This window comes from Trichechus manatus, unplaced genomic scaffold (genome assembly GCF_000243295.1).
Source record: "Trichechus manatus latirostris isolate Lorelei unplaced genomic scaffold, TriManLat1.0 scaffold00151, whole genome shotgun sequence".
Lineage (NCBI taxonomy): Eukaryota > Metazoa > Chordata > Mammalia > Sirenia > Trichechidae > Trichechus > Trichechus manatus.
In genome coordinates this window covers 4,616,506-4,641,305 of record NW_004444087.1, presented here as the reverse complement: position 1 = coordinate 4,641,305, position 24,800 = coordinate 4,616,506, and the positions used below count along the sequence as shown (strand labels likewise).

Genomic DNA, 24,800 nt, shown 5'->3' with positions numbered 1-24,800 from the left:
TGGGGTTGTTAACCAATGTCATAAAACAGCATGTGTGTTACTGTTACATGAGAAACTATCTGTTCTGTAAGCCTTCACCTGAAGTACAATAAAATATTAGGAAAAAAAAAAAAAAAAAAAACTATAGTGATGGAAAACACATCAATGGTTGCCAGGGTTTGAAGGTGGGGACAGGGTTTGAGCAGAAAGGGCGGAGGGAATTTGCGGGGGCCAGAGGAAGAAGAGGGTTGGAATTGTTCTCTATCTTCTATCTCTATTATAGTGATAGTTACAGATTCTATGTATTAGTCAAAATTCTTAAAGAGTTGTCCACCAAAAAGAGTGAATTTTACCGTAGTTAAATTAAAATATAAATTTGTAAAAGGGGAAGGGGATGGTTTTACATATGCTGACATGGAGCTATACCTTTCAGATGGTTTCCAATTTAGTCAGGGGAAAAGAAAAAGCAAGACGCAGACCAGCAAAAATACTGTGTAATCCAGTTAAAAAGTGGGCAGGCACATTGTCCGTATGTTATATGCATAAAATTCCTTAGAAAGTCATCAAAGGATAAAAGCCACAAAGGTTGCCCCTGAGGATGAGGACAGAGGAGTGGGTAAAAGAGAGGCTTAATTTCACTCTCTGCCCTTAATAGAGTTTTATTTACTTATTTATTTATTTATTTTGCCATATGCATGTATCACTTTTTCAGTTAAAAAAAAAACACCTAGTGTTCTATTTGTTTCATTTTTCTAGTTAAAGAACAAGAAACCCAGCTCCTCCCTTGCTTAGCCCACAGGTTACTGGATTCGGGTTGTTAGCGCTGCTGGTGACTCCATTCCGGCTTCTCTGAGCCCCTGGTCTCGGACTTTGGCGGACATCCTCCCACTGGCCACTTTTAAGGCTAGTGCTCTCCAGAGCCTGACAGCCTGGGTGTACTGTCTACTCCTGAGTTTTTAAACACCAACTATGGTTTTAACCACCCCTTTATCTGCAGCCTCAGCCTCTTCCTGAAGCTTCTGACTCACACACTGCTCCTTCAACATTTCCTCCTGTCTCCACCACCCTCCACCCAAGCCTGCTCCTTGTCATAAACTCCTTTCTGCTGCTGACATCATATGAGATCCACCCAGCTCCCACTCGGACACCTGGCAACTCCCAGACCTTTCCTTCTCTCTCGCTTCCAATGGTCTCCAAGCCTGCTTACTTCACCTTCTAAAGGCCTCCTGAGTATCTCTCCCCACTCCCTCCCCACTGCCACACTGCAATAGACCAGGAAGGAGATAATTAGGGCCTAAAATATTGGGCGCTCAATTTCCAGAAGAGCCCCCTCCTATCTGTTCCCCAGTGCTTGTCCCTGCGGTGCTGTCGAACTCCGAAGTCCGCAATGGCTCCCACTGCTCCAGGCAGGATGAAATCCAGATTGCCAGACTGCTTGGCTTGAGTACAAGGTCCTCCGCGCCCCGCCTACCTCCGGCAACAATCTGATGGTAGAGTCCAGAGACTTTGCCCTCTTCCCCAACCCCATGTCTACCTGGCCAACACCTAAGTAGTCTTCCATGACCACTTAGGCCCCCTCTTCCTCTGTGAAATTCCCTGCCACCTCCCATCGTTCCCAAGGCAAACCTAATCATGCCCCCCACCAATGATTTACCATACATGTATTTCTGGGATTGCTTTCATCATCATGTACAATAACCGCCTACTTTCTGTCCATGTGAGGCAGTGGTGGTGCAGTGGTAGAATTCTCACCTACATGCAGGAGACCCAGGTTCTATTCCCGGCCAATACACCTCATGTGCAGCCACCACCCGTCTGTCAGTGGAGGCTGGTGTGTTGCTATGATGCTGAACAGGTTTCAGCAGAACTTCCAGACTAAGATGGATGAGGAAAAAAGGCTTGGTGGTTTACTTCTGAAAATCAGCCAGAGAAAACCCTGTAGATCACAGTGGTCAGATCCACAACTAATCACGAGGATGGTGCTGGACCAGGAAGCATTTTGTCCCAGTGAGCATGAGGTCACCATGAGCTAACAACAAACCTGTCCATGTATTGGCTTGTGAGCCCCTCAAATGCTGGGGCTACATCACTTTCACCTTGGGAGGCAGAGGCATTTTGTAAATGGGGGTGGGATGAGCCAATTCCAAACCTAAAACAGACTGCAGGTGAAGTGTGAACAGCCTGACCAAGGTAAATGATGTCACTAAGATGTACACAAGAAAAAGAACTTTTTGTAATTGCTATGGCATATAAGGAGCCCTGGTGGCACAGTGGGTAAGAGCTCAGGCTGCTAACCGAAAGGTTGGCAGCTGGAATCTACCAGCCGCTGCTTGGAAACCCTATGGGGCAGTTTACTGTCCTACAGGGTCATTATGAGTCAGAAATGACTCGACGGCAACGGGTTTGGTTTGATTTTGGTTATGGCGTATATAATTTTGCAACAACAGCAACAACAACCAAAATATGTATTGCGGGTATATATGAATGCATGTATGTGTATACCAACCAACCAAACCCATTGCCATCAAGTGGATTCCGACTCATAGTGACCTTATATAAGTGTGTATAGGTGTGTATATGCTGGTGGTGGTGCCGCAGAGTTGGTTGCAACTGATAGCGACCCTATGTACAACAGAACTAAACACTGTCCGATCCTGTACCATCCTCACAATAGTTGCTATGTTTGAGCTCATTGTTGTAGCCACTGTGTCCATTCATCTCATTGAGGGTCTTCCCCTTTTCCTCTGACCCTCTACTTTACCAAGCATGATGTCCTTCTCCAGGGACTGGTTCCTCCTGATAACATGTCCAAAGTACCTGGGACGAAGTTTCACCATCCTTGCTTCTAAGGAGCATTCTGGCTATACTTCTTCCAAGACAGTAGTCCATGGTATATTCAACATTCTTCACTAACACCATAATTCAAATGCATAAATTCTTCTTTGGTCTTCCTTATTCATTGTTCAGCTTTCACATGCATACAAGGTGATTCAAAATCACCATGGCCTGGATCAGGCACACCTTAGTCTTTAAAGTGACATCTTTGCTTTTTAACACTTTAAAGAGGTCTTTTGCAGTAGATTTACCCAAAGCAATCATTTGATTTCTTGACTGCTACTTCCATGGATGTTGATTACGGATCCAAGTAAAATGAAATCCTTGACAACTTCAATATTTTCTCCGTTTATCATGATGTTACTTATTGGTCCAGTTGTGAGGATTTTTGTTTTCTTTATGTTGAGGTGTAATCCATACTGAAGGCTGTGCTCTTTGATCTTCATCAGTAAGTGCTTCAAGTCCTCTTCCCTTTCAGCAAGCAATTTGCATCATCTGTATATTACAGGTTGTTAATGAGTCTTCCTCCAATCCTTCATATAGTCCAGCTTCTTGGATTATTTGCTCAGCATACAGATTGAATAAGTATGGTGAAAGGATATAATCCTGACACACATCTTTCCTGATTTTAAACCACCTAGCATTCCCACATTCTGTTCGAATTACTGCCTCTTGGTCTTTGTACAGGTTCTGCACAAGCACAATTAAGTCTTCCAGAATTCTCATTCTTTGCAATGTTACCCATAATTTGTTATGATCCACACAGTCGAATGCCTTTGCATTGTCAATAAAACACAGGTAAACATCTTTCTGGTATTCTCTGCTTTCAGCCAAGATCCACCTGACATCAGCAATGATATCCTTCATTCCACACCCTCTTCTGAGTCCGGATTGAATTTCTGGCAGTTCCCCGTCGATGTACTGCTGCAGCCGTTTTCGAATTACTTTCAGCAAAATTTTACTTGTGTGTGATATTAATGATATTGCTCAGTAATTTCCACATTCTGTTGGATCACCTTTCTTTGGAATGGGCACAAATATGGATCTCTTCCAGTTGATTGGCCAGGTTATCTGTCTTCCAAATTTCTTGGCAAAGACAAGTGAGTGTTTCTAGCATTGCATCCATTTGTTAAAACATTTCAATTGGTATTCTGTCAATTCCTAGAGCCTTGATTTTTACCAATGTGTTCAGTGCAGCTTGGACTTTTTCCGTCAATACCATCAGTTCTTGATCATATGCTACCTCCCGAAATGGTTGAACATCAACCAATTCTTTTGGTACAGTGACTCAGTCTATTCCTTCCACCTTCTTTTGATGCTTCCTGCATTGTTCAATATTTTGCCCATAGAATCCTTCAGTATTGCAACTCGAGGCTTGAATTTTTTCTTCAGTTCTTTCAGTTTGAGAAATGTTGAGTATGTTCCTCCCTTTTGGTTTTCTAACTCCAGGCCTTTGCACATTTCATTATAATACTTTGTCTTCTCACATCGCCCTTTGAAATCTTTTTGTTCAGCTTTTACTTCAACATTTTTTCCACTCACTTTAATGACTCTACATTCAAGAGCAAGTTTCAGAGTCTCTTATGACATCCATTTTTGTCTTTTATTTCTTTCCTGTCTCTTTAATGGCCTTTCTCTTTCTTAATGTATATCATCCCACAACTCATCTGGTCTTCAGTCATTAGTGTTTAATGTGTCAAATCTATTCTTGACAGTAAATATAGGTGTATATATAGGTGTATATATATGTATAGGGAGCCCTGGTGGCGCAGTGGTTAAGAGCTTGGCTCATAATCAAAAGGTCGGAAGTTCAAATCCACCAGGCACTCCTTGGAAACCCTATGGGTCAGTTCTACTCTGTCCTATAGGGTCACTATGGGTCAGAATTGACTCAATGGGAATGGGTAACAGGTATATGTATATGCATGTATGTGGGTTCATACATGTATATTCATATATATAATAAAACACATAGGGAGCGCAGTTACAGCTACCTCTTAAACATAACCAAACACCTCACAGGATTAGTTTTCTGCGTTTGAAGACTTAGGACCATAGTCTTGGGGGACAACTCGGTCAGCTGGCATAATATAGTTCATAAAGTTATGCTCTGCATACTAGTTTGGTGAGCAGTTTTTGGGTTCTTAAAAGCTTGTGAGCGGCCATCTAAGATACTATCAGTCTCTACTCATCTGGAGCCAAAAAGAAAGAAGGAAGCCAAAGACTCAGAGAATAAACTAGTCTACAGGGCCTACATGAGCCACAGCCTCATCTACCCTGAGACCAGGTGAACTAGATGTGCCCAGCTACCACTACTAATCATTTTGATCAGGGCCACAATTGATGGATCCTGATAGAATGGGAAAACAATGTGGAAAAGAACTTGAACTTCTTACAAAAATCCAGACTTACTGGTCCGGTGGCAACCAGAGGACTTCCCAAGACTATTGCCCTTGAGTTGTTCTTTAAACCTTGAACCAAAACTAGCACCTGAGGTCACCTTTTAGCTAAATAACAAATTGGCTCACAAAACAATGAGTATCAACCATGAATACTGTTCTCCTTTTAAAAATCATCTCTATGAGACCAAGTGGTCAACAATTACTTTAAAACAAAAGATGAGAAGGTAAGGGGGCCGGGAAACGAGATTACTGAAAACGGAAAAACCAGAAAGGAAATAATGAGAATGTTCACACATTGTGAAGAATGTAACCAATGTCTCTGAACAATTTGGGGCGGAATTGTTGAATGGGAACCTAATCTACTATGTAAACTTTCACCGAAAACACAATAAAATATTATTAAAATAAAAATGTTAACACGACCAAAACTGTCCCTTTTTAACCCTTTCTTCTCACTGTTCAGATTGCCCTGCCCTAGACAGAGCTTACGGAAGGCTTTCTTAGTAAGGAGATATATATATATATATAGATATATATATATATATATATATTTTTTTTTTTTAATTGTACTTCAGGTGAAGGCTTACAGAACAAATAGTTTCTCATGAAACAGTAGTACACATGTTGCTTTATGACATTGGTTAACAACCCCACAACGTATCAACCCTCTAACTTCTCAACCTTTTTTTTGGTGAAAATATACATAGCCAAAGACACACCATTTCAAAAATTTCTACATGCACAGTTCAGTGACATTGACTACTCTCTTCCAATTGTGCTGTTATTCTCACTTAAGATAAAGGCTTACAGAACAAAACAGTTTCTCATTTAACAGTTACTACAAATGTTGCCTGGTGACAATGGTTAACAATCTCACAACACATCAACAATATCCTTACTCAACCTTGGGTTCCCTATCACCAGCTTCCTTGTCCCCTTCTACCTTCTGGCCCTTGTCACTGGATTCCTGTACCTCGTTAGTCTCATTTGGTTTTACAGGGCTGTCCACTCCCAGGCTGAACAGTGAACCTCGGAAGTAACTTCACCACTGACTAAAAGGGTGTCTGGGGGCCATACTCTCGGCGTTTCTCCAGTCTCCTTTAGGCCAGTAAATCTGGTCTTTTTCTTTTGAGTTAGAATTATGCTCTACATCCTTCTCCAGCTCTGTCCAGAACCCTCTGCTGTGATCCTGGTCAGAGCAGTCAGTGGTGGTACCATCTAGCTGTACTGGACACAGTCAGGTGGAGGCCTTGGTAGCTGTGGACAATTAGTCCTTCAGACTAATCTTTAAGGATATATATTTTTTAATGATTTATATTCTGAATGCTCCAAAAGGAACATTAAATGCATTGTCTTTGTGGTTTTAGAGATTACTCTTTGGTGATTATTTTTATTCTGAAAATGTTATTACTTAGAATAAAAATGAAAAATAAAAGAACACACTTACAAAAATAAATAAATAAGCCAACTCCATTCAGTGTATGCCTCTGTCTGCTAACATAATGGTATCTGCAATGCCAGTCACCAGGAAATTCATGGTGAACCTCAAAACATAGTGACCACACTAATCTGCCAGTCCAGTTTCAACCCACAGCCCTCAGGAATGGCCTGCCTGGTTATCTGAATGGGCCAGTATCTGCTTCCATAAACATCTCTCAGAAGAGCCGGCCTGGGTTCTCCCTGTTTCATAGCTAAGTGTGTGCCCATTCCAAAGTGAAATGCAAGGTTTTTTTCTTCCATGTAACTTGTTAGTTTATTAACAGCCAAAGTATTAGCCTGGATCGTCATCTTGTTTGACCAATGGACAACTGGAAAGCAAACATGGCACCCTGCCACCAGGAAGATGAGAAAGGCCACCTTCAACAATGAGGTATCACATACCCACCAAACCAGCACAATAAACCACCATCATAAGAGCCAGTGTTGGCAAGGACCTGGGAAAGCAGAGATAGTCACGCCCATTACCTGTTGCCATTGAGTTGGTTCCAACTCACAGGGACCCTGTATGACAGAGCAGAAGCCCCACAGGGTTTCCAAGGCTGTAATCTTTACCGAAGCAGATTGCCACATCTTTCTCTCGCAGAGTGGCTAGTGGGTTCCAACCACTTTTCGGTTAGCAGCCGAGCACTTAACCACTGAATTACCAGGGCTCCTTAGTCACCCAAATTAGGGGAACCATAAGTTCATTAGACCCTTTGAAGGACAAACTAGTAATAAGGTTCAAGAACCATAAAAATATTCAGACACTCCAACCCCAGTTTCTTGAGACATCTGCATATGTACCTTTCTCTTTCAAATCATTTCATTAACAATCATGAAGATAGCACACAGGACTTGGCAATGTTTCATTCCGTTATACACAAGGTCACCATGAGTCAGAGCCAACTTGTTTAACAACAAAAACAATTATCATAAAAGTATTTTATGAAGGAAAAAAAGGCTGTCAAATATACAAAATGGAAGGAAGTTAATAATTATAACACATCATCCACGTAATGGAATATTTCATGGCCATAAGAGGCCATAAAAATGCTACTACGAAGAAAAATCAAACAAAAACTGCATATATGCTGCAAGCACCCACATGTGTATGTGTGTGTATTGCAAAGCAAGAAAATTTCTCAGAAAAATCAAGGTTTATCACATAGGTGAAGGGTCATGGGTGTATTTTTTGTAGAGTGATCTGTTTTGATAACGAAGTTCATTATTGACAGGATTGATGACACGGTAATTACACAATCTTTTGAAAGATCACATCTTGGTGGGGGAAGCTCCAATGCTGTGTTTGCCTAGTAGATAAGGAATTTTCTTCTCCTGAGTCTCCACCATAGAGTAACCCAAGACCCTCTTAAATGGCCCAAGGCGAAGAACTCACTCACCGGGGCCTGCCCGCTGGGCGCCGAGAACTGGAACATTCCTGCTGGCCAGTAAGGAAGGCAGAGGCCTTGTCCTGGGCTCTTTATCAAGGCTTCACAAACATGCATCCTGCTGTGACCAGGCTGAGGAAAGCCCTCCCTCCCAGGCTGGCCCCGCCCTGACCAGCCCCCATGAGGAGAAGCGGCTGCCTTAACCACTGCTCCCCTCCTCTGGAAGCAGCCCCCCTGGGCGCCAGAAGGCCCAGTACCCCAATGCACTCAACCGTACAGAGTGTCTCCTGGTTCCACAAACCTCTTATGACATCACCTGGGTCAAGAGAACATAGCAGGAAATGAGACCCTCAAGGGATTTTCAGACTCTCTTAAAAAAAAAAAAACCCGTTGCCGCCGAGTTGATTCCGACTCATAGAGACCCTATAGGACAGAGTAGAACTGCCCCATAGGGTTTCCAAGGAGTAGCTGGTGGATTCGAACTGCCGACCTTTTGATGAGCAGCCAAGCTCTTAATCACTGTGCCACCTCAGACTCTCTTAGGTACTTTATATTTGAGGATCTCAGAATCAGTTGAGAATCCCATGCAAACTGAGGGATACCCTCCCCAGAAAAATGCACATACAAAACTATGCATGCAATACAAAATGTTCACAGCAGCACTATTCACAACAGCCAAAAGGTGAAAACAAAACAAAAGGTGTAGCACATGGGTTCATCACATTGTGCTACAATGAGGCCCGTCCGCACAGTGAAGTAAGTTATGGATTGAATTGTGTCCCCGCAAAATACAAGTTGTAAATCCTAACCCCTAAACCTCTGGTTATAATCCCACTTAGGAATGGGTTTTCTTTGTTACGCTAATGAGACAGTATTAGTACAGGGTATGTCTTAAGTCAATCCTTTTGAGATATAAAAGAGCAGATTAAGCAAGCAAGCCAGCGCAAACGGAGGGGAAGATCCACGCCATGTGATTACCAAGAAACCCAGGAATAGAAGCTGAAAAGAGACAAGGACCTTCCTCCAGAGCCTACAGAGAGAGAGCCTTCCTCTAGAGCCAGTGCCCTGAATTTGGACTTCTGGTCTCCTAAACTGTGAGAAACTAAATTTCTGTTCCTTAAAGCCACCCACTTGTGGTATTTCTGTGAAGGCAGCACTAGATAACTAAGACACAATATTATTCAATCATAAAGAGAAATGAAGTTCAGATCCATGCTACGACACGGATGAACCTTGAAGACGTGATGCTGAGTGAAATCAGCCAGACACAAAAGGACAAAGATTGTACGACCTCACTTACGTGGAATATCTACAACAGGCAAATGCACAGAGACAAAAAGTAGATTAGAGATCAACAGGGGCTGGGAGGAGAGGGAATGGGGGTTATTTCTGAAGGGGCACTGAATTTCTGTTTGAGTGATGTAAGACTTCTGGAGGAATCCCTGGGTGGTGCGACAAGTTAACGTACTCGCTGCTAAATGAAAGGTGGGAGGTTCGAGTCCACCCAGAGGCGCATTGAAAGAAAGTCCTGGCCATCTACTTCCAAAAGATCAGCCCCTGAAAACCCTATGGAGCACAGTTCTACTCTGACACACACGGGGTTGCCACGAGTCAGACTCAACTCCACAGCAACTGGTAAGGGCGCAGTGGTGGTTCAGTGGTAGGATTCCCATCCTCCATTCAGGAGACCTGGGTTTGATTCTCAGCCAATGCACCTCATGCATAGCCACCACCTGTCTGTCATTGGTGGCTTGCATGCTGCTGTAATGCTGAGCAGGTTTCAGAGGAGCTTCTAGACTAAGACAGACGAGGAAGAAAGACCTGGCAATCTGCTTCCAAAAAAATCAGTCATTGAAAACCCTATGGAGCACAGTTCTATTCTGGTACAGATGGGGTCGCCATGAGTTGGAGTCAACTCAACAGCAACTGGTTTTTTAAGACTTTTGGAAACAGACAGTGGTGATGGTTGCACAACATGGTGAATGTAATTAATGCCACTGAATTATACACTTAAAAATGGTAAAAAAGGCAAACTTTTTGTTATACATATTTCACCGCAATGGATTTTTTAAAATATGCATTCAATATCAGAGACTTCACAAAATCTGCCAATAGGCTGGTACCTATCAACTACCACCGAAAAAAGGAGCAAAAACAAGCTGTAACATTGCTCCCGAGACACTATCACTGCAGACGTTTTATGGATCTCCCTCAGACTTCTTTCTTTGCATGTAGATACATTATTGTTGGCATGACCTTTGACAAAAACAGGATTGTACCACAGACAGTATTTTGTAACCTACTAATTTCATTTATACGTCACTGGATGGCGTAAACAGTTCGCACTGGACTGCTAACCTAAGGTTGGTGGTTCTAACACACCCAGTGGTACCACAGAAGAAAGGCCTGGCAATCTGCTTCCAGAAAAATTACAGCCTATGGAGCACAGTTCTACTCGGTAACGTGGGGTTGTCATGTGTTGGAGTCGACGCAACAGCATAAGGTTATTTTCACTTAGCAATGCTTGCTCGGTCAGTGTGGGATAGGCGAGACCACCCTGCCCGAGCCTGAGAAGGCACCTGTGGGAGACAGTGATTTATAACATAATGACCCATGCAATGCTCTTGTTGCTAAATAATAGAAAAGGTCTCAACTTAGAACCAGGACTAGAATTGAGGCCTCCCTCATCACTGGACTGTGGGCAGGTTGCCCTACCTCTTTGAGCTTCAGTCCTCGCCTGTAAAAGGCAGGTAATAAATTACCTCCCAGGAAATGTATGAACCACTCATCTTCTCAGATCCATATCCTTGCCCCAGCCTCTCCTCCACTCCAAGCTCATATTGGGCTGCCCCCTTGACAACTCGAACCTGCCAAGTCCAAATAGAAGTCTTCATTTTCCACCCAGCCCTGCCCCACCACCATTCCCTTCTGGGTAAGCAGCCCCTCCACTCACTCAGAGTCTCAGGCCCCAGGAGTCACACTCCACCCTGCTGCTCTCACCCCATGTCCAAGACAAATGGCTCCGCTATTTGCGGTCACAAGACAAACAGCCCCGCTGGCCCAGCCTGACCACGTTGCTCCATCTCCACGCACCATCCTAAAGCAGCCCCGTCATCTCTGGCTTGACACCTGTACAACCTCCAACTGTCTCCTTCACCTCTGCACCTGGTCTCCAGCAAGCTCCTACTGTGCATCTCTACTTGGATGATCCAGACAGCCCGTAACTCATATGCATTAGGACTGCCAAACGGCTTCCTCCTGGGTCCTCCTTATCTCCCAGGCATCACCCCAACTTCAAGACCCTGTCTGTCCAAATACTTGTTGTTACTATGTCCTGCCCATTCTATGTCCTGGTGATCTTGGGCTCATTGCCTTCTCTCTAATGCCTTCTCTCTACTGTAGGATTTCTTAACCCTGGCACCATTGAGATTTTGGGGCCAGACAATTCTTGGTTGTGGGGGGCTGCCTTGTGCATTGTAGTGTGTTTAGTAGCATCCTTGGCCTGCATCCACCAGATGACAAAAGCACCCTCTCCCAATCGTAACAACCAAAAATGTCTCCGGCCATTGCCAAATGTCCCCTAGGGAGCAAAATGTCCCCAGTTGAGAACCACTGCTATGTTCTCACTGGGCTGCCTTAGCTCAGGTCTTGTCTCCACCCAGCCTCAGACCCCCTAAGAGGTCCCCTGACTCCAGTCGTGCCTACAGCTCACGCCCTGAGGGACTCAGTGTTGTTTTTGTTGTCAGATGCTGTCAAGTCGACTTCTGCTCATTCATTACCTGGCTAGAAATCATTTGTTAACAATCCGATTTAAGTAACTCCAGTTTTAATGAAGTTATGGTTTGATGTGGACAAGGATGCACTGTCACCTGCCTGATTCTCCCCTTTCAAAGGTACAGAAAACAGATGCACATGTGCTTGGGAACTGGAATACCCCCCTGGAACGGTCCTCCTAAACATTTGGTCTCATAAGTAACCAAAGAAAGATGGATCAAGGCCACATGAGCATTTTCACCTACCTACTGGAAAAAAAAATTTTTAAATGAAACACCCAGAGTTGGCTAGGGTTGGTAAACCAACAATCATACTCTGCTAGTGGGAATGTAAATTGATGCCGCCATTTTGGAAAGCTCTTTGGCAATACCAACAAGATTCATAAAAATGTTCGTAAATTTTGATCCAGTAATTCCACTTCTGAAAGACTCTCCTAAACAAGCAATACCACGTATAGAAAAAGAAATCTACATACAAGTATGTTAGTAAGGCATCATTTTTAATATTAAAGGAAAGTGGAAACAACTAAATGGTCCAATCAATGGGGAAAAGGTCGACAAAATCTTAGTATATTGTCTCAACAGAACATTATGCCGCCACTCAAAGTGAGATCTATGAAGAGTATATAATAAATGAAAAGTACAAAACGTAAAATTGCATCTACAGCATGATTACAACTTTTTAAAACACACATACACATACTACGCAAGAGGAGAAAAACAAAAACAGGTGGAGAGGACTACAGATGATTTTTATTTCTTTCTACTTCTGAACTTTTCAAATTTTCTTTACTAGGCATGCATTACCTTAAAATGTTTTTTAATGGATTTTTTTAAGGGAAGAAATAAATTCAGTCCTTTAGATTAGGGCTATGTGACTATGGGAGGCCCCTGACAAAAGTATAAACACCATTAGCTAGAGACCTTGGGTCTCATAGGTGCTTAAAAACAGACCTTATCATGAACTGGTTTACCAGGTTCCCATTCCGTCCCCATGAGAGACTGGGACAAGGGATAGGTAAGTTGTGGTAAAAGGGCCAAGAGGAGGAACCTTAGGTGATACCCAAGGAGAGTCAGGGGTAGGGAGCAAGAGTGGGGACCCTGAGAATGTCATCAGCAGAGCTGATGTCCCAACATCTGTTTTCCAGCCACAAGAAAAACCTAGAAGCAGGGGGTCAGGAAGGGGGATGAGAGATCTCATTCACAGAGAAATAAGTTGTGTGTGTGGGGGGGGTCTCTCTCCTCAGAAGAGAAGGGATAGAACAGGCATGTGCTTGCCCCCACATACATACTTGCCAAAAAAATTCAGAGGGGCAGAATTTCTTCTCCTAGTGTCTGCAAAGTTTCAGACACAGATTGACGTGGAGTCCAACCTCCAACCTTAGCAATTAGAGCTATTTTCCTTATCCCAAATGTCAATGGCATCTATAACTAGACCTGGTCTCCACCTCTATCCCGAGTGAGTTCCATAACAGTCAGCTGGACCTAAAACCCTGCGACACCTCCAATGAGACCTCTGAAGATAGCTGGAAACCCTGAGTCACCTAGAAAAAGAAGGGGGAATTTCTGTAGCTGGAAAGACCTCACCTCAGAATGAACCCCATGAAACCAAACCGGGCAGGGTCAGCCCCAAAACGACTTCTCTACCTGTGCTCCTGGGGAGTTTCACAATGACTACATTTAGGGGGGTGGCATTTGACATTCGCTTATGGAATGAGAGACGGAAAGAGAGTTTTACGGGGTGCTCCCCCCATCCAGGACACCTACAAAGGGAAAAACCAGGTGGTCAAAACCACTGACCTTCTCCAACTTTTCAAAGTATTCCCGCAGGAATTTCATGGGACGGTCCGGCTTGGCGATGCATAGGTGCACGATACACTCTTTGAGCACCTGCTGGATGCTGTGCTTATGAACATACAGTTCACACCCTTTGAGACTCTCATCCTCCTCGGAGAGCCAAGGGGACGGACAAGCCATCATCAGAAAGTCTTCTTTCTTCCTGTTTAAGAAAACAGCAGGAGAGGAAAACACAGCTTGTAAGGCCTGAGAATGAGCTAGCCCAGGGGAGCCCTAGGCAGCACTCCCATGTTTTATGAATATATACTTTGTAAAGGTTATTGTTCTGTGGTCCTGTCAGATGAATGGTGCAACATGGAAGAAAATATTCCGATTTGCACCTGTCATAAATCTTTCATCTCGTAGGCCTAGATGAGTCCTTAACAGGGCTTCGAACCGGTTCATTTCAGTTCGAGCCCTTGCTGAGAATGTGCATCTCTAACAAGTTCCCAGAAGATGCTAATACTGCTGGTTAGGGGCCAGTTCTGAGAACCACTAGTAGAGCATTGGTTCTCAAAATTTATTACACATAAGAATCACCTGGCGATCTTGTTAAAATGCAGATTCTGATTCAGTATACCTTAGGTAGAAATGTAAATTCTCAGCAGGGGTTTGAACTGGACCAAACCAGTTCAAAGCCCTGGACTAGCGAAGTAAATCATAAAACCAAAAACCAAACCAGTTGCTGTGGAGTCAATTTCGACTCATGGTGACTTCACCTGTGTCAGAATAGAACTGTGCTCCGTAGGGTTTTCAGTGGTTGTGGCCTTTTGGAAGCAGATCACCAGGCCTTTCTTCTGAGGGCCTCTGGGTGGGTTTGAACTGCCAACCTTTTGGTTAAGTACTTCTAATATATCATAACCACCATAAAAGCCTTATTTCTAGACAGATCTGTGTAGAAATCTAAGAGGTTCAAACAGTATTTGCAGGTGATTTAGAAAACCCCTTCTGTTTCCCTGAGAAGTTGAGGAGGAATCCGGGAGTGCAAGCAATGGGGAGGCCAGGACAATGCCAAGGAGGAATATAGGCAGGACCCTCGGACCCACCCATTGGAATTCTCCATGAGATATCAGCGGGGGAGGAGATCAGAGAGCTGCTGTTACAGGTTCGTGCTGACCTGCTGTACAGGCAAAAAGAAAAAGGGGCAAAAACTAAAAACCAGCTGAGGGGTCTTCTTGAAGGATGGAAAACCCAGAACAATGGCAGGAGCTGGGCCGACTTCTAAGCGACGCTGACTGCGCCCCCAACGCAGGCGTTAAATCACAATGAGCTGGGTCATGGAATGTGCCCCCGCGCCGAACCCCTCTCCCCCTGCCCCCGACCGCCGAGGCTCCAGGAAAGGCGACTCCGTGAGTTCCCGCGACCGCGGCCCGCCCCACCGGCCCACTCACTCACTCAGAGACATGCCGCTTCGCACCCGGCCTTTGCGCCCGGCGGGGGTTCAAGCCGGAGGGACCCGGAGGAGGCGACGCGGGGGGGTGGGGGCCACCGGGTCCAGGACAACCCCCAGGATCAGGATGGGGTCGCCTGGCCTTCCCTGGAGCTACCAGTAGGGGTGACACCGGGGCCGGACCCCTCCCCAAGGACCAGGATGGGGAGCTGGGCTCTCCCCGGGGCTACTAGCTGGGATGACACCAGAACCAGGACACCCCTCAAGGATCAGGAGGGGGACACTGGGGCCGGGACGCCCCCGCTGTGGCTCGATGGGGCCGTGGCTGCCCTTCCCTCCCCGGTCCGGGTTCCACCTCAGACACCGCATCCCCAAAGGGGGAGGGAGACATTTTCCTGTCATTTCCGAATTTCCTCCGCGTCCTGGGTGGGAGGGGCTCCCTGAGGCCTGGCCCAGAGGCCCAGCCTCCCACCAAGGCCAAAGGTCCCGCTGCAGACCCCCGGTCCCCCAGCCCCGGGCGTACCTGGATGCGCGGAGACCGGAGGCGGCTGCGGTACAGAGATCGCGGGTGGGGCGGACCGGCTGGAGTTGGGGTGGGGGTGGAGGCCAGGTGGCTGCGATTGGTCCCGCGCCGTGAGGTGCCGCCCCCTCCACGCCGGCACCGCCCCGTGTCACCCCCCTACGGCGGCCTCCCAGCCTCACCGACCCCCCTCCACCTTGGGCTTCCGCGGACACCCGCTCCGGCTTTCTGGTCCTGCGGACCCCCCAACCCCGGCCTGGCCTCCCCCGTCCCGCGGACCCCCCTGCTGCGCCCCCGCTGAGCAACCCCTCCTGCCTCCCCACCCCGGCGGGCCTCCCACCCCCTCTTTCTCCTCCCCCGCTTCTCTCTCCCTTGTCTCCATACCCCCTACTCTGGCCTCCTCAACCCAGGCCTCCTCTCCCGCCCCTGGTTGCTCTCCACCTTCCGTGCCCTGCTGAGCCGCTCCGCGGGGCACCTGGCTGGCCAGGCTCCCGGACTCACAGCGTGGACAGGCCTCTCACTAGACAGACAGACCCACAGAGGCGCCACTTATGAGCAACCCACCACCCCCACTACCACTCTGCCTCCTGCTTGCCCCCACCCCCCACCCTGCAGAAGCCTGCGATCGCCTTCAGCTCATTGCCGCCAGCACCCTGCCCTCTGCGCTCCTGGTACTCAGCCGCTCCCCTGGCGTGTCTAGGGGTGCGGGCCGGGCCAGCACACCCACCTTCCAGGGTCTATCACTGGGGGCCGGACGGGTGGCCAGCGCTGAGGAATCCCCACGGTGAAGCAAGCTGATTTCCTTTCTTGGTTAAAGGGTGCCCACTTCACCCAGATGGCCCAGTGGACAATGGCAGGGTGGTCCTCAGATTTTTCCCCACCATCCATGGAGTCCAGGTGGTCTCTGGAACCTGGAAAGAGCCCTTCGAGGACCTACTGGCAGTGATAACCTAACCTACAGCCCAGGCCTCAGGAAACACCACTGTCCCTATGTTTCTATGACTCAACCTCCTGTTTTGCCTACACTGGCAGAGTCCTTACCAACACCATTGAATGGCCCATGATAATGGAGGGGTGGTGGTGTCTGAGCACAGGTCAGCCAGGGAAGCTAACTGGAGGATCTCAGGAGCCAACATCCCTGAGGAAAGCCAAGGGTCCCTCACGAGCTGGCTCAGCAAACCCAGTGGACCACAATGCTGGTGTCAACAGGTAGGTTGCCACCTGGCTGGACCTTGACCCATTCTGGCTTTTGTGATGGGTTATCAATTCAAATGTCCCAGTGAATCCCAATTAGTTTTCCTCAGCTCATCTGTTATTTTCCATCATTGTTGTTTTGTGATGTGCAGTCGATTCCGACTGTGACAAAGTAGAACTGCTCCATAGGGTTTTCTTGTCTGTAATCTTTTTGGAAACAGATTGCCAGGCCTTTTCTTCCACGGTGCCTCTGGGTGCCAACCTTTCAGTTATCAGCCCAACACAAACTGTTTTGCACCACCCAGGGACCTTTAGCCGAAGGCATTCACATTTCCCAGCGCTGAGGATCCTTCCTTCACCCTCAGAACCTGATTCTAGGGTTCATCAAGTGATCAAGCTCACAGTGACCAAGCCTTGCAAAGACCCAACCCTACTCATTAACTCCCACCCAAAAACCCACTGCTGTCGAGTCCATTCTGACTTATAGCGACCACCTAGGGTTTCCAAAGCTGTAAATCCCTACGGAAGCAGACCGCCACATCTTTCTCCCACGGAGCCGCTGGTGGTTTCGAACCGCCAACCTTTGGGTTAGCAGTCGATTACTTTAACCACTACACCACCAGGGCTCCTTCCATTACCCCCACCCACCCTTAAATTCTTTTCTCCCGCCAAGGTTCAACTTAAGTGTTACTTCCGCAGGGAACTTCCCAAAGGCCCCTTGCACCCCAACATGATTCAGGTCATCTGAAGTCCCCACCCAAGGTTCCTGTACCTTTCCTTCATAGCGCTTATCACACGTGTGTGGAATTATTATGCAAGAGGTTGTTGGTTTAATTTCTGTCTCCCTGCTATGCTGAAGGCACCAAGCTGGCAGAGAGAGTGGCTGCCTGGTTCTTTACCCACTGTGTGTGGCAAGGAGAAAATTCAATCCATATTTTCTGGGTTACAGAAAGAAAACAGGAGCGTTCATTAAGCCACAGTGGAGAGGCTGCAGAGCACTGTGGTTGAGATGGGCCGTGTTGTGGGTTGAATTTTGTCCCCTAAAAAGATGTGATAAAGTCCTAACTCCAGACGTTACCTTGTTTGGAAATAGGGTCTTTGAAGATATTATCAGTTAATACGGAGTAGGGCAGGCCCTAATCCAATCTGAGTGGTGTCCTTATAAAAGAAGAGACAGGGAGAGAGATGGACACCATGTAATGACAGAGGCAGACATAGCTGCAAGCCAAGGAACATCAAGGAATGCCTGGAGTCACCAGAAGATGGGAGGGTGGAGTGGAACAGTGCCTCTTTGAGCCTCAGAAGGAATCAACACTGCCAACACCTTGATCTCAGACTCCCAGCCCTCCAGAGCTGTGAGACAGTAAATTTCTGTTCTTATAAGCCCCCAAGTTTGTAGTATTTTGTTACAGCAGCTCCAGGACACTCACAGAGGCTCTGTAGGTAGGCTTTCTGGGGCTGAATCCCGATTCTCCCACTGAGCACTTGCGACATAATGCATGTGAAAATAGTGGACAGCGACAGGACTAAGAACTTTATCTGGGCACAGTCATTAAACCCTAAAATCAAAGTAGATAATGATTCTTGAGGAACTGAGGTGAGGCAAGGCCAAAATCGAGGCTAAGAGGCCAACACCAAGTGAGAATCCAGGACCATGAGCAAAAATAATTATGATTCTTACAGCTGAGTCCACTCCCCAGGGAGTTGGATAATTTCTCTCTGGAGAAGACACCTTCCTGGACTCCACAGGGATGCAAGTGATGAGACCACAGGGGAGGAGAGAGCTAAGGATGGAGGATGGAGGAGATGAAAGGAGGGTAGATGTTCCTGACAACATGGCAGCAGGAAGGGGGCTTCTGAAGAAACTTCAACCATGAGAAACTCCCCCTGATGGAGGGAGCAGGAGGACTTTATATAAGAACAGCGTCCTCGAATGTTCAGTTTGTTTACTGTGTGGGTCTGGGAGGCAAATCCCCCATCACCACAGAATCTAGATGAAGTCTGGCCTCACACACTACTCCCTGGTATGGTCTTGAGGGGTGTGGGGACAGACTCTAGGATGGCACACATGATCCCTGCTTGCTGGAATACGACTGTCACCTGGGCTTCTCACTCTTGGGACAGTCACCTTTAGAACCCAGCGGCCATGTTGTGAGCAAGCCCAACTAGCCCACTTGGAGAGGAGCTGAGGCTCCCAGTCGATAGCCAGACAAGAGAGTGACAAGCCATCAGATGTTTCCAGCTTCCAGCCTTCAGGTTGAGGCCCTAGATATCATGGAGCAGGGACAAGCTGCCCGCACTGTGTCCTGTGCACATGCTGACCCACAGAAACTGCAAGTTTAATAGATGCCCTTGTTCAAGCCACTATGTTTTAGGGTGATTTGTTAAGCAGCATTAGATAACTGGAACATTCCTCAAGATCAACATGTCCAAAACCCAACACATGCTGTCCCCCTGCAAACCTGGTCATCTTCCAGTGTTTTCTCTCTCCGTGAAAGATACCACCATCTGTCCAGTTCTCCAAGCCAGAAACCTGGGAGTCTGCCTCGACATCTCCCTCTCCCTCAGCCCCTATTCCACTGCCAAGTTCTGTCAGTGTTACCTAGAAAATGATTCTCCAATCTGTCCACATTCCCTTCTTTTCCACACAGCTGCCCAGACCACCTGTGTGAGTGTCTTGAGCCCGCCATAGCAAAATACAACAAGCTGGGTCGCTTTAAATGACAGAAATGTATTGTCTCACAGTTCTGAAGGCTGGGAATCCAAAATCAAGGTGTCAGTCATGCTGGATCCTTCTGAGGGTTCTGAAGGAGAATCTTTTCCACGCCTCTCTCCTAGCTTCTGGTGACGGCTGGCAATCACATCAATCTCACATGGCCATCGTCCCCTTGTGTGTCTCTTCTCTTGTTTTATAAAGACATCACTAAGTAACCAAAAGGTCATCAGTTCAAACCCACCAGCCACTCCACAGGAGAAAGATGTGGCAGCCTGCTTCCATAAAGATTTAAAGCCCTGGAAACCCTATAAGCCAGCTCTACTCTGTCACATGGGGTCGCTATGAGTCAGAATCCACTTGATGGCAATGGGCTATTCCAGTATGTTGTTGTTAGGTGCCATTGAGTCGATTCTGACTCATAGCAACCCCACTGCTCCATTGGGTTTTCTTGGCTGTAATCTTCATGGAAGCAGATCACCAGGTCTTTCTCCCTTGGGGCTGCTGAGGGAGTCTGACCCGCCAACCTTTCAGTTAGCAGTTGAGCACTTAACCACTGCACCAGCAGGGGTCCTTTACTCCGGCATGACCTGATGTTCACCGATAACCTCTTTAAAGACCCTATTTCCAAACAAGGCCATGTTCGCAGGTACTGGGTTTAGGACTTCAAATAATATCTTTTTAGGGGGATACAATTCAATCCAAAATATCTCCTTTTTAAAGGGCAAAGCCTATGAGGCCCTTCTCCAAGCCCAGGGCCCTGCATACGGGGGCTCTGCCAACATCTGCAGCCCTGCCTTGTTCTCCTCGCTTTCCCCTCTGTACTGGCTCTCTCTCCCCCCACTGGCCATGGGGTCCTCTCCCAGAACAATATTCCCCTTCCTCTTGGCCTTCTTAGTGCCTTCTCATTCTTCATGTCCCACCCAAAGTGCTGCTTTCTTGAAAAGCCCGCTCCTGCAGACCCTCGAAGGACCCCGCACCTGCTGGCATTGCTCACACACACCTGCATTTATTGTGTCTTCATCTGATGCACTATCTCCCCAAACCAAAAACCAAACCCGTTGCCGTCGAGTCAATTCCGACTCATAGCAACTCTACAGGACAGAGTAGAACTGCCCCATAGGGTTTCCAAGGAGCAGCTGGTGGATTTGAACTGCCGACCTTTTGGTTAGCAGCCAAGCTCTTCACCACTGCGCCACTATCTCCTCACGTGACTATAAGGGAAGGAGGAACCGCATTGGCTTTTACTCACCATTGGATTCTGCACCTAGCAAAATGCTCAGGAGTATCACGCACCCGATAAATATCTGTTGAATGAAATGTGTGAACCAAGTGCAATTTGCTAAAATCAGTTTATTATATTTGCTCAAATGACACACTTTAATATGCATGTAACCAAACCAAAACCCACTGCTGTCAAGTCGATTCCAGCTCATAGTTACCATATAGGACAGAGAGGAACTGCTCCATAGGGTTTCCTAGGCTGTAATCTTTACGGAAGCAGACTGCCACATCTTTCCCCTGCTGAGCGGCTGGTGGATTCAAACCACCAACCTTTCGGTTAGCAGCCAAGCGCTTAACCGTTGCATCACCAGGGATCCTTGTTGTTGTTTGCCGTCAAGTTGATTCCGACTCATAGCGACCCTATAGGACAGAGTAGAACTGGTCCATAGGGTTTCCTAGGCTGTAATCTTTACAAGACCAGATCGCCAGGTCTTTTCTCCCGTGGAGCCACTGGTGGGTTCGAACTGCCAACCTTTTGGTAGGCAGCAGAGCGCTTAATCATTGCGCCACCAGGGCTCCTTATACATGTAACCAGGACACTGAATAAGCAAGACATCTGAAATAGACTCAGGAATCAGTGTTTCCTTACCTCTTACTGGCTTTTAAAAATATATTCAGTGGAGGAAGTTCTTTCTCTACCCCAGATGTAAATTTGGACAGCTCCAAATACCGGTGGCACAGTGGTTAAACACTCGGCTGCTAACAAAGGTCTGCAGTTCGAACCCACCAGCCACTCCATGGGAGAAAGATGTGGCAGTCTGCTTCCGTAAAGGTTGCAGCCTTGGAAACACTATGGAGCAGTTCTACCCTGTCCTATAGTGTAACGACGAGTCAGAATCGACTTGATGAGACGCAACAACCACGATGACATTTTGGCTCAAACTTAGATAATTAAAAAGTTCTATAGCTATGATGAGACATAAACCCAATATTAATTCAGTAATTATAAGTGTCCAGTATTACCAAATAATTAAAACTCCAAACTTGATTTAGAGAGTTAAAACATTTTCCTTCTTCTAGCTAGGCACTTCTGCTGGCGGCAAGCTGGAAAAAGAGAGAGAGAGATCCCTCTTGCTTTTCCCCCTGCCTATCCACCCTCTCCAAAGTTGCTAACGAGTGCTTCACCCCTCCCACCATCAGAGCAGCCTCTGGCGACTAGAATTCCCAGAAGAAAGTCAAACCTCAGGCCACGGTATCAACCTACGTCAGGGTCCAGGGTCTAAATGGTCCAAATGAAGCTCCTTGCTTTTGGCTTTAGGGGAAGGAGAAAGCATCCACTCCTGGAGGTGGAAAGGAAAAGCATCCTCCAGTCTTGGGGGCGGGAAGGAACAGAGAGTAACACAGTTTTCCCAAAAAATAGCCTCCTTGTAAATCCCTTCTTCATGTCCATATATTAAATATCTTTTGCTGGGTAACAAATTATCCCAGATTACTATCTCTCAGTTTCTGCTAGCTGGTGGTGGTCTGGCTCAGGGTCTTTCATGATGTTGCAATCATGACATCAGCTTGTGCTTCATCATCGGAAGGCTTGGCTGGGGCTGGACGATCATCTTTCAAAATGGCTCCCTCCGGTGGCTGTCGGCAGGAGGCCTCAATTCCTCACTAGGTGGAGCTCTCTGTAGGGCTGCTTGAGTGTCCTCACAACATGGCGTTCCCCAAAGTGCATAAGAGAAGCCACTTAAAAAAATCTAGCTAAAGAAAGCACACTCTATCATTCCTTCAATATCCTATTGGTTACACAGGTCAACCCTATCTAATGTGGGAGCAAACTACAAAAAGACATGAGTCTCAAAAGGCAGAGATCATTAGGCCCATCTTGGAGGCTGGCTACCACAGTCTCTCTCAGCTTCTGGGGTACATAGTCTTCATAGATGGCCACCATCAATTCCTCCCTCCCTGTCTATGCATGTCTCTCCTCACATTAAGAGGTTGGATCTATTCCCCCTCCCTTGAATCTAGCCTGGTCTTAGGACTTGTTTTGGCCATGAGAATGTGGCAGAAGTGACTCTGTGCCAGTTCTAGGCCAGCCTTTAAAAGGAAAGGCAGCTTCTGCTTACTCTCTCTTGGTCGCCAGCCACCGGTTAAGAAGAGACTACCCTGAGACCATCTTGTGTGAGGAAATCCAAATTAAGTACTTAATTCTACTGAAGTTGGTATTTTATATATGGTGTGAGGGAGGGATCCAATTTCATCTTTTACACATGAATAACCATTTGTCTAGCTTCTCTTATTAAATGTAGCCCTGGTGGTGCAGTGTTTAAGAGCTCGGCTGCTAACCAAAAGGTCAGCAGTTCAAATCCACCAGCCACTCCTTGGAAACCCTATGGAGCAGTTCTACTCCGTCCTACAGGGTCACTATGAGTCGGAATCAACTTGACGACATCAAGTTTAATAGTCCATGGTATGGGTGTACCACAGTTGTTTAACCATTCACCTGATAAAGGACACTTAGATTTTAACTGGATGGTCGACTAACACCACCATTTTATAAAACAAATGTTAACAGGAAAAAAAAAAAAGTCAGATTCAAAATAAAGACCAGTCCTTAAAATTAAGGACATTTTTCTTCTTGAAAACTCATTAAGCACATTGTTACAGGCAGGAGCTGCTTGGCTGATTGCATTTTGGGAATTTTGGTTACAGTGGGCTCTGTTAGATTCAATCTTGCTCCTATCTACTGAACTTACTAGTGTATGACTTCTTCCACACTGTTTATGTACCCTCTGCCAACACCTGAGCTCCCCTCAAGGTAACAGCATCACGTGCTTGAGGACTTGTGTTATTAATCCTGCCATATCCTAACCAGAGAGCCTTCAGAAACCATTGTATGTATGGGAGCCAGCACAGGAACTTAAACCACAAAACTGGATCCAATGATTAGAACTCATACCCTTCCTTTCTGGAATGGTATTTCCCAAAGCTTGACGGGTTTTAAGCATTACAGGAGAGGGGTTCTCTGGGTATCCTAGAGTGGTAACTGACTCCTTTCTCAATATTCTTTCAGTCGTGTGAGGCAGGATTTCATTAGGGGGAAAGCCCCAGGCACCGGCACTCCATCCACCTCCTCTGAATCCAGGATTCTCCACTTTTGAGAGGTGTGACCTTAAGCCCAAGGACTTCTGGGTGGCACAAGTGGTTTGCGCTCAACTGCTAACCAGAAGATTAGTGGCTTAACCCCCCCAGCAATGCTGGGGAACAAAGGCCTGGCAAACTGCTTCCGTAAAGATTACAGCCAAGAAACGCTATGGAGCTCAGTTCTACTCTGTAACACGTAAGGTTGCCATGAGTTGGCTCCACATTCCACAGCAACAGGTTTGGTTTGTTGTTGGTTTCTTTTTTTGACGTTGGGTCAGTTACTTCTCCATACAAATGGTTTTCCCACCTGTAAAGTGTGAGTAGGAGCTCTGGTGGTGCAGTGGTTAAAGCGCTCAGATGCCAACCAAAGGGGCCACTCGAACCCATCAGTCTGCGGGAGGAAGATGTGGCAGTCAGCTTCTGTAAAAATTACAGCCTTGGGAACCCTATGGAGCAGTTCTACTGTCCTATACAGTCCCTATGAATCAGAACGCACTCTGTGGCAGTGAGTTTGGTAAAGTGTGCATACTAGCAACTGCCTCCTTGTTAGGGGAGGTATTAATTGGACAGTACCTGGCACATAGTAAGCCCTATATAATATCGATATTACTTCCGTTTAATACAGAAAACCAAAGATGACTAACGAGGCGTGCTGTGATGACGTTGAAGACCGCCGTTCCACTGCCAGGCCCGTGTCCTGTCCGCGTCAAAAGCTGCCAATAAAGTTCTATTTGGGGCCAGGCCGGAAACAGCACCGCAATCCACACCGCAACCGTCGTAAAAGCGCCGGTTTCCCTTAGATACGGACAACGCGGGGAAGATGGCGGCGCTGGTGGCACCGGACGCCCCGGCGCCCCCGGGCCCAGCCGAGACGGCGGAGGCGGCGGAACTGAGCCGCGCCCTGAGCCGCCTGCTGCCGGGGCTGGAGGCCG

General features: G+C 46.8%; 2 protein-coding genes across 2 annotated transcripts in view; one reads left to right on the top strand and one right to left on the bottom strand.

Moving 5' to 3' along the window:
• The window catches only part of PRKAR1B (protein kinase cAMP-dependent type I regulatory subunit beta), a 143,173-nt gene extending 129,337 nt beyond the window's left edge, over positions 1–13,836 (bottom strand). Inside the window, exon 1 of the mRNA XM_004385935.2 lies at positions 13,657–13,836. Within this exon, the coding sequence (XP_004385992.1) occupies positions 13,657–13,836 (180 nt within the window). The remainder of the gene's footprint in view (positions 1–13,656) is intronic.
• A 10,852-nt stretch (positions 13,837–24,688) lies between these two features.
• The window catches only part of DNAAF5 (dynein axonemal assembly factor 5), a 47,058-nt gene continuing 46,946 nt past the window's right edge, over positions 24,689–24,800 (top strand). Inside the window, exon 1 of the mRNA XM_004385974.2 lies at positions 24,689–24,796. Coding sequence (XP_004386031.1) covers positions 24,689–24,796 — 108 coding nt within the window. The remainder of the gene's footprint in view (positions 24,797–24,800) is intronic.